Raw genomic sequence first — 15,949 nt, 5'->3', positions numbered from 1 at the left:
CGGAGCAGCTGGGTTGCCTTGCTAACAGGATGCAGGTAGTTGAATGTTTTGAATTCAGCCATCAGTTTAAATTAGCACTTGGATACCAGCAACCTATTAAATTTGAATTTGATGGTTTTGGCAACCTGCAACCAATAATATCGTGGGGATGTTGATACGTCATCACAGGTATAAAAGAACAGGCAGTGGGACAATAAGCAGACAGACAGTAACTGCCATCTGTCCAGCTCAAATCTCTCAGTTCAAAGCACCATCTCAATAGAGAAAGTACCAAAGAATACAGAAGTTCCAGACAGAGGAACCAACAGAGAAAGCCCAGAATATTCCAGAAGACGCCAAACTTGGTTGTAATTTAGAGTGATTAAAATTTCTATTTTATTTTGTTAATAAGCGGAATTGTATTCATCTAAACAGCATTCCATTAGAATTGTGTTTTATTTGGTTTGTTAATAGTTTAGTTAACTTGTTCACTGTTAGTTGTATAAATTGTTACTTGTTGACTTTAAAGAGAGTGTCAAGTAATTATTTTGATTTAACCACTAAAAGTTGCTGAAGAATGGATCATACTACTTCACACTCACTTTTCCAGAGAATGAGGCGAGGTACTCCTCTTTGAGTGGTTAGGTGTTAGTACTCAGAGGAGGGATCCACCTCTGCTTCATAACAAATTGGAGGCTCAGATCCGGGATTTGAACAGTCCTAAATCTTGGTCCGGGATTTGAACAGTCCAAGATCCTCAGGTCCACGATTTGAACAGTCCTAGATCTTCAAATAAACTTAAGTGAGAAGTCAAAGATCTGTTAACCGACAATAAGCCGGTTAAATCAAGAGTGGGGAAATGGCTCTAAGCATTACTAACGAGGTTCTGGGGGTCGAAGATGCTTCCCAAATTTGCCAAGAAAGTTTAGAAAAACAGAAAAAGGTGCCACTTCTAGAATTAGCAAACAGGCTAAAATTGAGTTCAACCAGGGATAATAAGAAAGCTGAAATTGTAATGGAGTTAGCCAAGCATTCAGGTATATCAGAGAAACAGTCATGTGCAGTGGAGTTAGAAAAAATTAAATCGGAAATAAGACAATTGGAGTTAAAAGATAGAGAAAAGGAGAAGAAGGCCCTAACAGAAGAAAGGGAAAAAGAGAAGAGAGAAGGAAAGAGAGAGGAAGCCCCTAGCAGAAGAGAAAGGGAAAGATTGTTCGACTTAGAAAAGATGAATTTGGAAATTGAAGCAAAAAGACTTCAAATGACAGAAGTAAAAGTGCAAGATAGAAGTGATGGTGAACAAGCTCAGCGCAGCCAACTGCCTGGTAGGGATATATACAATTATGTCCAAACATTACCAACATTTGATGAAAAAGACGCAGAGGCCTTTTTCATTTCGTTTGAGAAATTGGCTACACAGATGAAATGGCCAGAGGAGGTGTGGCTAATGTTAATTCAAACCAAGTTGGTAGGCAGGGGTACTGAGGTGTTTGCAGCGCTGTCAGAAGAGGTATCAGTAAAATATGAAGAAGTAAAAAGTGCTATTTTGAATGTCGACAAATTGGTACCAGAAGCATATAGACAATGGTTCAGAAATATAAGAAAGGAACCAGGTCAGAATCATCTCGAGTTTAAAAGGATTAAAGAGGGCAACTTCGATAGATGGGTGAGAGCATTAAAGATATAAAAGACATATGAGGCTATTAGTGTGATTATTCTGTTGGGGGAGTTTAAAAATTCACTTCCAGAAGTGATAAGAACTCATGTTGAGGAACAAAAAGTTGAAACAGTGAGAAGAGCTACAGAGATGGCAGATGAATACACATTAGTGTATAAACTAAAATCTAACTTCCAACAGCAATTTCATCCCGTGAGGGATAGAGATTGGGAAAGACGGAGATCCTTCAATGAAAAACAAAAAGTAGATCATACTGGGAATAGTTCACCACCTGTGAAAAAAGAAACCCAAGAGGGTGGAAAAGAGATGAAAGACCACAGGTGTTTTCACTGTAAGAAGGTGGGACGTATAAAGGCACAGTGCAGATGGCTTAAGAAAGGCACAGGGACTAAAGATGTGGTAAAAGATGTTCAACCAATGGGATTTGTTTAAACAGTGAAGGAAATCTCGAGAGAAGCCGAGGAGCTGAAGGAGAGTGCACAGCCTGGACACAGGCTGGATAGTGAGATGGCGCCCGATCTTTTCAAAGACTTCATCTGTGTGGTAAGATTTATTCAGGTAGAACAGGGGGAATAGATATAATGTTAAAATATTGAGAGATACAGGAGCCTGTCTCTAATAGTAAGAGATGGAAATATTTGCACTACTTCTGAAATATTGCCCGAGAGAGTGGTAATCTGTGGAATAAATGGAGGGAGGAGTAGTGTTCCACTGTGTAAAATAAGACTGGAAAGTCCAATCAAGACTGGGGAAGTGTTAGTGGGAGTGATGGAAAACTTAGCTTTCCAGGAATACAGTTTATCCTTGCAAATGATATAATTGGATGACAGGTCAGAGTGATGCCCATTGTAGTGGAAAAGCCAAAAGAAAATCAGGGAACTGAGGAGTTGAAAGAAAAATACTCTGGAATTTTTCCAGACTGTGGTGACAAGATCCCACAGCCATAAGTTAAAACAGAAAGGGAGAACAAAAGAGAAAAATGAAGGAGTTGAGGTCCAGTTAGCTGACATTCTGTTCGATGAGACGGTAAAAGAAAAACCTAAGCAGGTAGAGGATCAGGCAGATGTGTTTACTTCTGAAAGATTAATGCAGTTACAACAGAATGATGAGACGATAAAGGATTTATATCATGAAGCCTCCACAGAAAAGGAATCAGAGTGTATTCCAGAATGCTATGACCTTAAGGATAAAACCTTAAGGCGAAGATGGAGAACTTGGCAGGTTGGTGCAGATGAGAAATGAGTGGAAGTTCACCAGATTGTGTTGGCGGTACAATACAGGCAGGAGGTATTGTGGGTAGCACACAAATTACCTGTAGGAGGTCACCCCAGAGTGAGGAAGACTCAGACTAAGATACAGAAGCATTTTTATTGGCCTGGATTACATAAAGATGTGGTGGAATTATGCTCTACCTGTCACACGTGTCAGATGGTAGGATGCAGTGATAAAACCAGCGCCTTTGATGCCAATTCCTGCATTTGAAGAACCTTTTACACGGGTTATAATTGCTTGTGTTGGTCCCCTCCCTAAAACCAAAAGTGGGAGCCAGTATTTGCTAACTGAAATAGATCTGTCTACCAGTTTTCCAGAGGCAATTCCATTACGCGATTACCTTTTATGGATTACCCAGGGAGATTCAGTAAGACCAAGGGTTCAATTTTACTGCCAAATTTTTTAAGGAGGTCATGGATAGTTTAGGCATCAGACACTTTACATCAAGTGCGTACCATCCTGAAACCCAGGGAGCATTGGAAAGGTGGCATCAGACCCTACAGGCCATGTTGAGAGTTTATTGCCAGGATTACACAAATGATTGGGACAAAGGTATCACCTTTATATTATTTGCTACTAGAGATGCTCCAAATGAATTGACTCAGTTTACACCATTCGGATTCATATTCGGACACGAAGTAAGAGGACTTTTAAAATTAAGGAAAAGTTGGTAGGTCCGAAGTCAGAGATCTGACAGTTGGATTATGTATCTGAGGTGAGAGAAAAATTAAACAGAGTGGGTGAATTAGTTAGACAACATTTGAAGGTGACACAGCACCTAATGAAGCAAAAAGCAGATAAGAAATCTAAAATTCGTGCATTTGCCCATGGGGATAAAGTATTGGTGCATTTGCCCATGGGGATAAAGTATCACCAGTGGTAGGAGATCCCTTCAAAGCAAGGTTTAGTGGTCCCTATCAGATTGAGAAGAAGTTAAGTCAGATTAATTATCTGGTAAAGATGCCAGATGGGAAAGAAATGTATAGGGTATGTCACGTGAGCATGGTAAAACAGTACTATGACAGGGAAAGGGAACAGGAGGAACAGGTTACTGCCACTGAGAGTGAGGAATCAAATCCAGATGATTTGGGTTTTGATGTGCCTCAGAATAAGTTGAATAATGAAGAAGTCCATAAGGAATGGAACAGGGTAGTGAGCTATCTGTCCCAGAAACAGAAAACTGAATTGAAAGACTTGTTACAGTGGTATGAGGAAGACTAATGACATAGTACATGAGGTTGACGTTGGGAATGCTGTTCCGATAAAACAACACCCCAATCGGCTTAATCCTTTCAAAGCAACACAGATTCAGAAGGAAGTGGAAGCGATGCTACAAGAAAATATCATAGAGCCGAGTCAAAGCGAGTGGAGTTCGCTGATTGTGTTGGTCCTCCAATCTGATGGTACTCAACGATTCTGCATAGATTATCGGAAGGTCAACGTTGTGACTAAATCTGACTCAACTAAGGCTGGAGGATTGAGTGGAAAAAGTAGGACAAGCTACTTACATCAAAATTTGACTTACTTCACGGTTACTGGCAAGTGCCTTTGTTAGAGAGAACAAAAGACGTTTCTGCCTTTGTTACCCCAAATGAGCTATACCAATTTAAAGTAATGCCCTTTGGGATGAAAAACGCATCAGCCACTTTTCAAAGGCTTATGAACAGAGCTGTTGCAAGATTGACTAATTGTGCTGTCTACATAGATGATTCAGTGATCTTTAGTCATTCATGGAAAGATCACATGGGGCATTTGGCAGAGCTCTTCAAGAGATTACGGGAGGCAAAGTTAGTCATAAATTTGGCAAAAACAGAATTTGCGAAGACGGAAGTGACATTCTTAGGGCACGACACCGGATATGGACGGATGACACCGTGAAGACAAAAGCCATCGAGGAATTTCCAAGACCAACCTCGAAGAAGGAAGTGCTACGATTTTTAGGACTGAGAAGATTCTACAGGAAATTTGTACCATATTTTAGTAGCACAGTGGCACCATTGAGGGATTTGTTAAAAAACACAAGATTTCGGTCGAGAGAACAGTGCCAGGAGGCATTTGAGAATTTAAAATGGTGTTAACCACCGCATCTGTTTTAACCATGCCAAACTTTTTGAAACCCTTCAAAGTCGCCATTGACACCAGCAATGTGGGTGTTGGAGCTGTGTTGTTACAGGAAGATTATTGTGGAATTGAAAGGCCAATCGATTATTTTTCAAAAAAACTCAATATCCATCAGAAAAAATATTCAACAATTAGAACAAAGAGTTATTGAGTTAATGGCCTTACAACATTTTAATGTTACGTTGCAAACAATGCATGTGTACTGATTACAATCCTTTGACCTTTTTGGAAGGATTTAAGGACAAGAACACCAGATTATTTTGTTGCAGTCTCATGTTACAAGCATTTAATTTTCAGATTGTACATGTTGTGGGTCATGAAAATGTTATTGTGGATGCTTCATCACAAATTTACAAGAAAAAAAAAATGATGCCATCTTTTCATGATGATGGTTCATTTTTTTCTTAAGGGGGCAGTGTTGCGAAGTTGAGCAGAATGTTAGAATTTGGTGTTTGTAAAATTGTAAAAAATTATAAAATGTTAAGAGGTGAAAATATTGCATGATCCCTTTGAAAAGGTGCTTTTTTTTGCTGTGCTTAGGGAGTTAAAAAAATGCAGGTGCATATGGTGCCAGTACACAGACTGAATCATTTGTATCAAAGGCTAAGCAGCAGGGTTGCCTTGCTAACAGGATTCAGGCATTTGAATGTTTTTGAATTCAGCCATCAGTTCAAATTAGGTACTGGATACCAGCAACCTATGAGAGTTGAATTTGATGGTTTTGGCAGCCTGCAACCAATCATATTGTGGGGATGTTAATATGTCATCACAGGTATAAAAGAACAGGCACTGGGGACAATAAGCAGAGAGACAGCAACTGCCATTTGCCCAGCTCAAAGCGCTCAGCTCAAAACACCATCTCATAGAATCATAGAAAGAATCATAGAAACCCTACAGTGCAGAAGGAGGCCATTCGGCCCATCGAGTCTGCACCGACCACAGTCCCACCCAGGACCTACCCCCACATATTTACCCACTAATCCCTCTAACCTACGCATCCCAGGACTCTAAGGGGCAATTTTTAACCTGGCCAATCAACCTAACCCGCACATCTTTGGACTGTGGGAGGAAACCGGAGCACCCGGAGGAAACCCACGCAGACACGAGGAGAATGTGCAAACTCCACACAGACAGTGACCCAAGCCGGGAATCGAACCCAGGACCCTGGAGCTGTGAAGCAGCAGTGCTAACCACTGTGCTACCGTGCCGCCCATCAACAGAGAAAGTACCCAGGAAGACAGAAGTTCCAGACAGCAGAATCAACAGAGAAAGCCCAGAATATTACGGAAGAGGCCAAACCTGGTTGTAATTCAGAGAGTGACTAAAAATTCTATTTTTTTGTTAATAAGTAGGAATTGCATTTATAAAACAGTATTCCATTAGAATTGTGTTTTATTCGGTTTGTTAATAGTTTAGTTAACTTGTTCACTGTTAGTTAGATAAATAAAGTGTTACTTGTTAACTTTAGAGAGAGTGTCAGGTAGTTATTTTGAATTAACCACTAAAAGTTGCTGAAGAGCGGATTGTACCACTTCACACTCACTTTTACAGATTATGAGGCGAGGTACTCCTCTTTGAGTGGTTAGGTGTTAGTCTCAGAGGGGGATCCACCTCCACTTCATAACACTATCCTTGCTCCAACATTCACTCACTGAATGGCCCATTGTTGCACATCTGTGACATGCTTGTTGCTCTTTTGACTTATGAGCAATTCCAAAGTTATGGATCTTCATTCCAGCACCAAATTGTGAAGCCACTATAGCAGCCAATTCCATTGACACTGCAGCTTCTACCGCTGTCTTTAAAGCCAAAGCATGTTCAGTAAGCAATCTTCTTTGAATAGCCTCATTTTGAAGATCATAAACTAGATAATCGTGAGGCGAATCTTCTAATGACTCACTAAACTCACAATGTTATGCCAGCCTTTTTAAGGTTGCTCCAAACTTTGCAATGCTTTCGCCTTCCACTTGATTCCTTCAGTGAAACTTGAGTTCAAAGATATGGAGGTTAGGTTGATTGGCCATGCTAAATTGACCCTAATGCCAGGGGGATTAGCAGGGCAAATATGTGGGGTTACAGGAATAGGGTCTGGGTGGAATTGTGGTCGGTGCAATCTTGATGGGCCGAGTGGCCTCCTTCTGCACTGTACGGATTTTATGATAATCTTTCTGCAATGATCAGTGGCTTTGGAGAGTAATGCTCTTCAAGGATCTTTCTCAAGTCATCATAAGTTTTGATTCCTGCCTTTGCTGGATGAACAAAGTTCTGGAGCGAAATGTAGGTTTTACATCCTATCATCCTGAGAAAAACTGGTACGATGAACTCGTTTGCAATTTTATTTGCTGCACAAGGTACTGATAATGCTCTGCATTGGAACTCCATGGTAAATTTTCTTCATTGAAAGGCCCAATGGATCCTAACTGATCTGCCATTTCACTTGAGGCACCAGCAATGTGATATTGCTCAGTATATTTATAGATTTTACTGTCTTCCCAGTTATTTGGAATCAATTTACTTAGTGTATTTTCTGCATTCAATCTTTTAAAATATGCCAGATGCTGTCTGGACTCTCGCCCTCCTCTGATCAGAAAAACCCTCTCTTTTAAAATCACACATAATTTTGTTTCTTGCTGGAGTATTCCTGCACTGGCAGTTTAAACTTTAATCCTGTTGTTGCTTTTCCCCAGCTTGTGAGGACACACATTGTTTTTTCCTCTTAGGATCTTTTCTTGAAGTTCCCGCTGAAACAAAATGCTGACTCAACACCAATTTTCTATCTGTATTGTCCTAATTATGTTAGGGTTTGTGGGTTTTACACAGAAAGGAAAGTTGTAGTTTGTGCACGTAGATTCAAACAACAAAACATATTTTATTGAAGAGCTGCTCTGTGCACTGCATCAGAGTACAAAACTGAAAGTAAAACAGCAGCCTAAGCACACGTCCTAATGACATCATCATCAAATTATGTGATCAGCTCTTAAAGCAGCCTACACCCTTTTAAAAAATATAACATGCCACTCACACATTGCCCTTACAGCACCCACACCAACTCGCCCACTATTCACAATGGGCAGAGATCAGGACTCAGCTGAGATTAAACAAAATAAAGTTCCAAGTGACAGCTGCAGACTTCATTTTTTAAAACAACATTCATTCATAAAAAAGAATTGCAACATTTAAATTCTTTCAATCATGTAATTCCTTGTGACAACAAACATTTTATTCAATTGAATCATCCCCTGAAAAAACAAGAATGGAAATTCATAATCCCACTTCAAGTGTCCATAGCCAGTTTGAGCTGTCAATCAAACTGTGAACTGGCAGGCACCCTACTGTGACAATGGATGGTTGCAAAATGTGTCATTCACCTTAATCTTGTCAATCCTGGCTTGTGTCAACATACAGAGGGAAAGGCAATAATTTTAATATACCCCATATAGTTTTTTTTCAAAGAGCTAAATACAGGAGTTTTAAATGTCTTTTTAGCTTGACAGCACCCTTTAACAGTTCATCTTGACTTTCTTGGCCATTGCTTTGACAGTTTCAATCCACAGTTAGTTCCAATGCATTTATGCACATTCTATGCACATTCATGCCTATTTTTAGAGATCTGAAAGGATATAACAAGGTTATGGGCCAAGTGGTGGTAAATGGGATGAGGTGGGAGGTCAGATGTTTCTCACATGTCGGTGCAGATTTGATGGGCTGAAGGGTCTCTTCTGCGCTGTATGATTTTATGACTTCTCCCAAAGGAAAGCTTACCTTTCCCAATGGTGTCTGGCATCCAACAGTATAACTTTCCACTCAACAAGAATATCTTATCTACAAAACAAATTCATGGAGTTCAAACAAGCTCCTCCCCTGTCTAATATGCATACACCGGATTTCAGACACCTCTCATCCAAAAACAACACAAGTGAAGGCAGTTGCTGATTTCTATGAACAGCTGTCTCTGTGAAACATGCAAATTCCAACATGGCCCATTCCTGGAACCAAGAAAATGGGAGACACTGTAATTCGGCTGGGAGGGTGGGGGTGGGGACATTCAGATTCAGGCCTTTTCTAAATTGATTCGAACAACAGGGTTCAGTCCTTGGGCCCCAACTATTTACAATTTATATTAATGACTTGGATACAGGGATAGAAGGTATTATGGCCAAATTTGCAGATGACACTAAAATAGATGGGATAGTAAGTCGCAGTGAGGAAATTAGAAATTTACAAATAGATATAGATAGGTTAGGTGAGTGGGCCAAAATGTGGCAGATGGAGTTTACCGTAGGCAAGCGTGAAGTTATCCATTTTGGTCGGAAAAATGGAAAAGCAACTTATTATCTAAATGGTGGGAGACTTTAGGGTGCTTGGGTGCAGATGGATCTAGGTGTCATGGTGCAGATGGATCTAGGTGTCGTGGTGCACCAGTCGCAGAAAACTGGTATGCAGGTTACAGCACGTAATAAGAAAAGCAAATGGAATTTTGGCATTTATAGCTAAAGGAATAGAGCACAAAAATAAGAAAATGCTGCTACAACAAACAAGGCATTGTTGAGGCCACACCTGGACTATTCTGTACAGTTTTGGTCACCTTATTTGAGGAAGGATGCAGTGACATTAGAAGCAGTTCAGAGGAGGTTCACTAGATTAATTCCAAAGATGAGGGGTTTGTCTTATGAAGAGAGATTGAGCAGTTTAGGCCTATACTCTCGGGTTTAGAAGAATGAGAGATCTAATTGTGGTACATAAGATGATAAAAAGGTACTGTCAAAGTAGAAGTAGAGTGGATTCTTCCTTTTGTGGAGCAATCTAGAACAAGAGGTCATAGTTTTGAATAAAAGGTAACAGATTTAAAACAGAGATGAGACGAAACTACTTCTCTCAAAGGGTGAATCTATGGAATTCACTACCCCAGTATGCAGGGATATTGAGTAAAATTAAGGAGATAGATGGATTTGTTATTAGTAATGGGTTGAAGGGTTATGGAGAACTGGTAGAAAAGTAGAGTTGAGGCTGAGATAAGATCAGCCATGATCATATTGAATGGTGTAGCAGGCTTAAGGGGCTGAATTGTCTAGTCCTGCTCCAAGCTTTTATATTCTTCTGCCATTTTGCTCACAACTCTCTATTGTGGCAAAATTCAGACAAAAAATATCTTTCATGATAAAAATGGGGGTAGGAGTGGATAATAATATAAAGGAGGTAGTGTTGGAAGGAAGGGCCCTAATTCCTTCTGCGTCTCAGCCGTCCCCGTGATGTGGCCTTTCCGGTACCAGAGTCACGTCCAGCAGCAGATGCCTCTGCACTGGGTTGCTGCTGGCTAGAAGATGCAGGCACTACAATCTGAGACAGAATCTGCCTCATTTCATTTAAAGTTTCATTGCTTCTTTGCAGAAGCTGACAAAGAAACTCATTCTGCTGCTGAAGAATCTCATTGTTTCTTTGTAGATGCTGGTTTTGAATCTCATTCTGCTGTCTCAGAACCTCATTCTGCTGCTGAAGAATCTCATTGTTTCTTTGCAGATTCTGGCTAACATCCATCTTAAATTCAGTCAAAGTTTGTTGAAGCAAATTAGAAGTGGCCCGATAATTCTCTGTGCTTTGAACCTGTTCCTGATATAAGCGCTTACGAAATTTCAGATCATCTTCATTTTCTTCCCCAGCAGCATGGGCCTGATGTAATCCGTGTGCTCGTGGAGACAGTGGAGCTTCTGCTCCCAAAGCCAAAGGTTCCTCACCTCCGGAAGGTTCTGAGTACCCTCCCTCCATCACAGCAGCCAGAGCATCACAGGCCTCCTCCTTCACAACCACAATATTTAACTTGAACTCATCAACACTACCCTCCAAGTCAGACACCTTACCCTCCTGACATTCCTCTTCCTCCTCCACTGCAGCTGCCATGCCCCATTGCTGTGAGGTATTCACCTCCGTCCCTTCCTCATTAGCCCTTTCAAGAATCTCAGACGCTGCTGCCAACTCTCCTCCATCACCATCTAATGTGTCCATGGACAGCTGTGCATCTGTCAGAGGAAGAAAATCACAATTATTATTTGTCATGTAAATTAACTCTCCTCCCGATGGTTTAAACAATGACATCACCTTCACTCATCCCCATATCTGATCCGCCATTGGTTACCGTGGGGTTGGAGAGGCCAAACAACTTGTATGCTATAGCATTTCAAGTGGTCATCTAAATGCTTCTTAAATGTTGTGAGGGTTCCCACTTCCACCACCCTTTCAAACAGTGAGTTCCAGATTCTCAAAACCCTCTGGGTGAGACAGTTTTTCCTCAAATTCCCCTCTAAATCTCCTGCTCCTTACCTTAAATCTATGGCCTGTTATTGACCCCTTTACTACGGGGAAAAATTTATTCCTCTCTACCCTGTGTCCCGCATAGTTTTGTACCTCAATCGGGTCCTTCCTCCGCCTTCTCTGCTCTAAGGAAAACAACCCCAACCTAACCAGCCTCTCTTCATAGGTGAAGCGCTCCAACCCAGGCAACATCCTGTTAAATCTCCTCTAAACCTTTTCTAGTGTAATCACATCCTCCCTCGAGCATGTGACCAGAACTGCACACGGTACTGTAGCTGTGGCCTGAGTGTTATACAGCTTCATCATAACCTCTCAACTCGTATATTCTATGCCTCGGCTAATAAAGGCACATATCCCATATGCCTTCTTAACCACCTAATCTACCTGTCCTGCCCTTCAGGGGTCTTTGGACGTGCACCCCAAGGTTCCTTTCATCCTCTGTACTTCCTAGCATCCTACCGTTCATTGTGTTGATGTACGCAACCCGCTCTTCAGTCAACAAGCGCTCCTGGGTGTTATGGGCCAGCTTTACCTAAAGGAAAAAATGAAAATGAAAAAATCATGGTCCAGACTTTGCTGTGCTGTCTTGTGACACATTTTCCAAGTGCTGGAGACAACTTTCAGCCTGCACCCAGGGGGACTTCTGATTAGAAATCAATCTTCTGACAAAGTCAGAGCCATCTCCAAGACAACTGCATTTCACAAAAACTCATAAGTAAAAAAAACATATTGCAATCTTTCTGTATTTTCAACTGAAAGGGTAGGATTTAAAGTTTCAGAAATTAACATATATATTTAATATTCAGATTTATTGCCTTTCACAGGGAAGCTTGTACTTAAGCAGTAGCTTCAATACATTTTCATGTCTTTTTTTGGTGATGTTTGGAGATCTGGTCAAAGGTTAAATTGACCTTTTTGAAACGATTTGACTGATGGTGGGAGAGGTTGGAGACAGACACGGCTGAAACAGACAGTGCTTTGGAAGGACAGCTCCCCTGTGTGAGCACTGGAGAGTAAACAACACAGACAACTCTCAGTGTAACGGAAGCAGGTGAGCCGCAGTGTGAATGTGCTGGTGTCTGTGGAGGTCTGATGACCGCAAGAATGATTTGTTGCACACCTTGCATATGAATGGTTCCACGCTGGTGTGAACGCATGGGTCTGCGCGCAGGGTCGATTATTTAGGGAATCATTTGTTATATACCTTAGATGTCAATACGTCGGTGTATGCAGAAGCCTGTTAGTCCAAGAATAATTAGTCACATACCTTGTACGGGAAGGGTTTCTCTCCTGTATGAAGGCATTGGTGTTTACGGAGGGTCAATGGCCACGAGAATGATTTGCCACACACCTCGCACTTGAAGGGTTTCTCCCCTGTGTGAATCCTCTGGTGTGATATAAGATGGGAGGGTCGGCTGAAAGCCATCTCACAAACATCACACTTGAAGCGTCTCCCTTTCGCCCCTGTGTGAATACTTTGGTGTTCACGCAGGTTTGATAACCACGAGAAGGATTTGTCACACACCTCGCATTTGAAGTGTTTCTCCCCTGTGTGAGTTTGTTGGTGTTTACGGAGAGTCGATGACACCGCGAATGATTTGTTACACACCTCACACGTGAAGGGTTTCTCTCCTGTGTGAATCCTCTGGTGTGATAGAAGATGGGAATTTCGGGTGAAAGTCATCGCACAAACATCACACCTGAAGAGTTTCTCCCCTGTATGAAGGCGTTGGTGTTCAGTGAGGCTCGATAACCGTGTGAATGACTTGTCACACAACTCGCACTTGAATGGTTTCTCCCCGCTATGAGTCCTCTGGTACGATAGAAGATGGTAGGATTGAGTGAAAGCATTCTCACTAACATCACACCTGAATGGTTTCTCTTCCATGTGGTTGCTCTTGTGCTAACGGTGGTTTTTAATAGATGGACCGTAGGAGATATTTTGAGCCCGTGGAGTTCACCGAATAAACTTAAACTTGAACAGCCTCTAGCCTACAGGAAGTCAGTGGTTCATCCGGCTTGATGAATGATTGAAGCTCTCACCAGGCTAGAAGCCCATCCACACTTCTTCCCAGCCTCACCCTGACCATTCGTCCACAGACGATCCTTCGGAAAGGTTGGTTCAAATGGAATGTTCCACAGCACTGACCAGTTTCCGATCTGAGATCAAAGATCCTCTGACCCAATCAATTTCCAGATGGCGGTTTTACTGCCCAACCTTCTCTGTGTTCAATAATGCTGCAAACGCACTGGATGTCATCCCACAGTTGTTCCTTGTGTGGTGGTTAGGATCTATCTGCAGTGTCTATCCTCTCTGTATTTTTTAATGCGATACAGTGCAATCTTTCTGTAAAACAGGAAAAGGAAACATGATTTCCTCCAATGCCAAAGGGGCTGGCTCCTCAGCTGGAGACTGTTCCACAGTGACTGCCAGTGTATTATTCCACTGTGCAGGGGGATATGATCTAACTCCTTTCTTTTTCCTCATTTGACTGTCACACACCCTCTATTTCCTGCAGGAAGTCTGGATAGTGACCAGGCACAGACAACAAGGCTACTTTCTTTCCTCCACCCAGACCCCCATTTTCCGAGGCACTGTGAGGGCAACGGAAAGGGTGGAGTGTAAAATGGGCTATCAATTCACTGTGGACTCAAGTTATGCTGGAAAAGACCAGTTTTACCCTTACACCATGTGTCTGATATAAAAACACTCAGGAGAAATGTTAATTCAATTGAGATTTTGAAATTCTTCCCTTGTTTTGGCAAATTATTTGAAGAAAACACACTAGAAGCTAAGGAAAATATTGCTTCAGTGTAGCTGATTGAAGGGTTCTGCTTTATTCTGGGAAATTAGATACACTGCACTCACTCAGGCTGTACATCCTAAACTCAGCTATCAGACATAGCACTGGGCAAAACTGTCAAATCGAAACCCAGGCTTCTGGGAAAGGCCGAGGCCTTCAGGTAAAATCTTTAAAGAAGACATTTAAAGACATTTTAATAAATGTGTCTCTCGCCCTTTCAGACAATCACACCTCACCTTCTCATTATCGGTAATGACCCAATTCCAGCCCCGCCCACGTGTCAGCCACTCGGGCCGTCTCACTCACTTCCAGCCTCACTCACTGCAGCTTCCTCACATTCCACCTCCCGAACGCTGGGCGCCAACCGCCGCTGCGCGCGGCAGAACTACAACTCCCATCAGGCACTGCGGGCTGGCTCTTTTCCCTGATTCCATACTGCCGCTCCTCACTGCGCAGGCCCCGGGCCACATGCAGCATGGGTAATGTAGTTCTAACTAAAACAAAAACAGAAAATGCTGAAAAATCTCAGCAGGTCTGGCAGCATCTGTGGAGAGAGAATAAAGCCAATGGATTTTGATTTCCTCTTTCTGCATCGCTCCGCTGCCTCTTCACCCCCGAATCCATCCTCCAACCTCACTCACTGCAGCGCGGACAGACCGTATACTTGTTCAGTGTGGAAGTGGACTCGACTGATTGACGTGGGGAGATTAAACTCTAACCAAACCGGGGAGAGTCTGGGTGGACAGAGTGGGTAAGACGAGAAGAGGTTCAATTATTCCTCTGATCAGGAAAGTTACTGGTATGGTGACACACAGGGAAAGGCCGTTCAGCTGTCCAGGTGTAAGAAGGGATTCAGTGAAATTTTCGAATAGGTTGAGACACCCTTCACCTGCTCACATTGTGGGAAGAGATTCGCTGAATCTTCGATCCTGTTGAAATATCAGTGAATTCATACCAAGGATTCACTCAGTCATCCAACCTGGTGGGACACTCACTCACACGTGCCTGAACTGCTCCGGTTCTGCGGTTATTACTGGCGTTAATCAGAGTCCGGAACTGGAGTATGTTTTTTGTGAGATTTGGGCACTGTTGATGCTGTTGCTGCTAACTGTAGTACACACCATTACCACGGTAACTGGGCTGCAGTTGACAGAATTTGCATTTATATGGTGACTTTCACAATTGTAGGATATCTCTGCGCTTTCACAACAAGAAGTCTCACAACAGCAGGTTAAAGTCCAACAGGTTTATTTGGTAGCACAAGCTTCCAGTGAGACTTCTTACTGTGCTTACCCCAGTCCAACGCCGGCATTTCCACATCATCGTTTTCACAGCCTCAGGATGTTTCTGTGCGCAGTCACAACCTCAGGATGTCTATGTGAGCAGTAGGCTGCCTGACTACAGTTTGCCTGCTGGTTTACATGGACTGTGAACTTCCTGAGACCATTAGAGTATAAGCTAAATTTTGGAACTTTTATTATCCGTACAAATTAACCTATCTTTCTATATATGTATGTGTGAGTGTGTGTTTATATATATATCTGGAAAGATGTGTAATATAGTACTTTCCTTGTTTAATTCTTTCATTAAATGTCCATTAGTTGACTCCTGTGACTCTGTTTAGTGGCTGCCCTCCACATTTCTAAATAAAAAAATGTTAGGATCTATTTTTTATTCAGTCAAGGTATGTGGGTTTTGTCGGCAAGGTGAGCATTTGTTGCCCATCCCTAATTCCCCCTGAGTGGGTGGTGGTGAGCTGCCTTCTTGAACTGCTGCAGTCCTTGTGGTG

General features: G+C 42.1%; 1 protein-coding gene across 9 annotated transcripts in view; it reads right to left on the bottom strand.

The window, feature by feature from the left end:
- Positions 1-14,534, bottom strand: part of LOC144497111 (uncharacterized) — a 62,957-nt gene extending 48,423 nt beyond the window's left edge. For 4 of the 9 annotated variants that reach the window (XR_013498508.1, XM_078217898.1, XM_078217897.1 and 1 more), the window contains exons 1-4: positions 14,397-14,530; positions 12,624-13,703; positions 11,816-11,888; positions 10,906-11,064 (exon numbers count right to left, since the gene is read on the bottom strand). Coding sequence is in view for 6 of the 9 variants with exons in the window: in XM_078217898.1 (XP_078074024.1) it covers positions 10,906-11,064; positions 11,816-11,888; positions 12,624-13,244 (853 nt within the window). In the remaining 3 variants the exon portion in view is untranslated. Of the gene's footprint in view, positions 1-7,899; positions 11,065-11,815; positions 11,889-12,623; positions 13,704-14,396 lie in introns of those variants that run through there. The other 5 variants (XM_078217895.1, XR_013498510.1, XR_013498509.1 and 2 more) reach the window with 5 other exon arrangements.
- Positions 14,535-15,949: the final 1,415 nt, after the last annotated feature.

The sequence above is a fragment of the Mustelus asterias genome, chromosome 8 (assembly GCF_964213995.1).
Source record: "Mustelus asterias chromosome 8, sMusAst1.hap1.1, whole genome shotgun sequence".
Lineage (NCBI taxonomy): Eukaryota > Metazoa > Chordata > Chondrichthyes > Carcharhiniformes > Triakidae > Mustelus > Mustelus asterias.
This window is presented reverse-complemented; position numbering and strand designations above follow the sequence as displayed.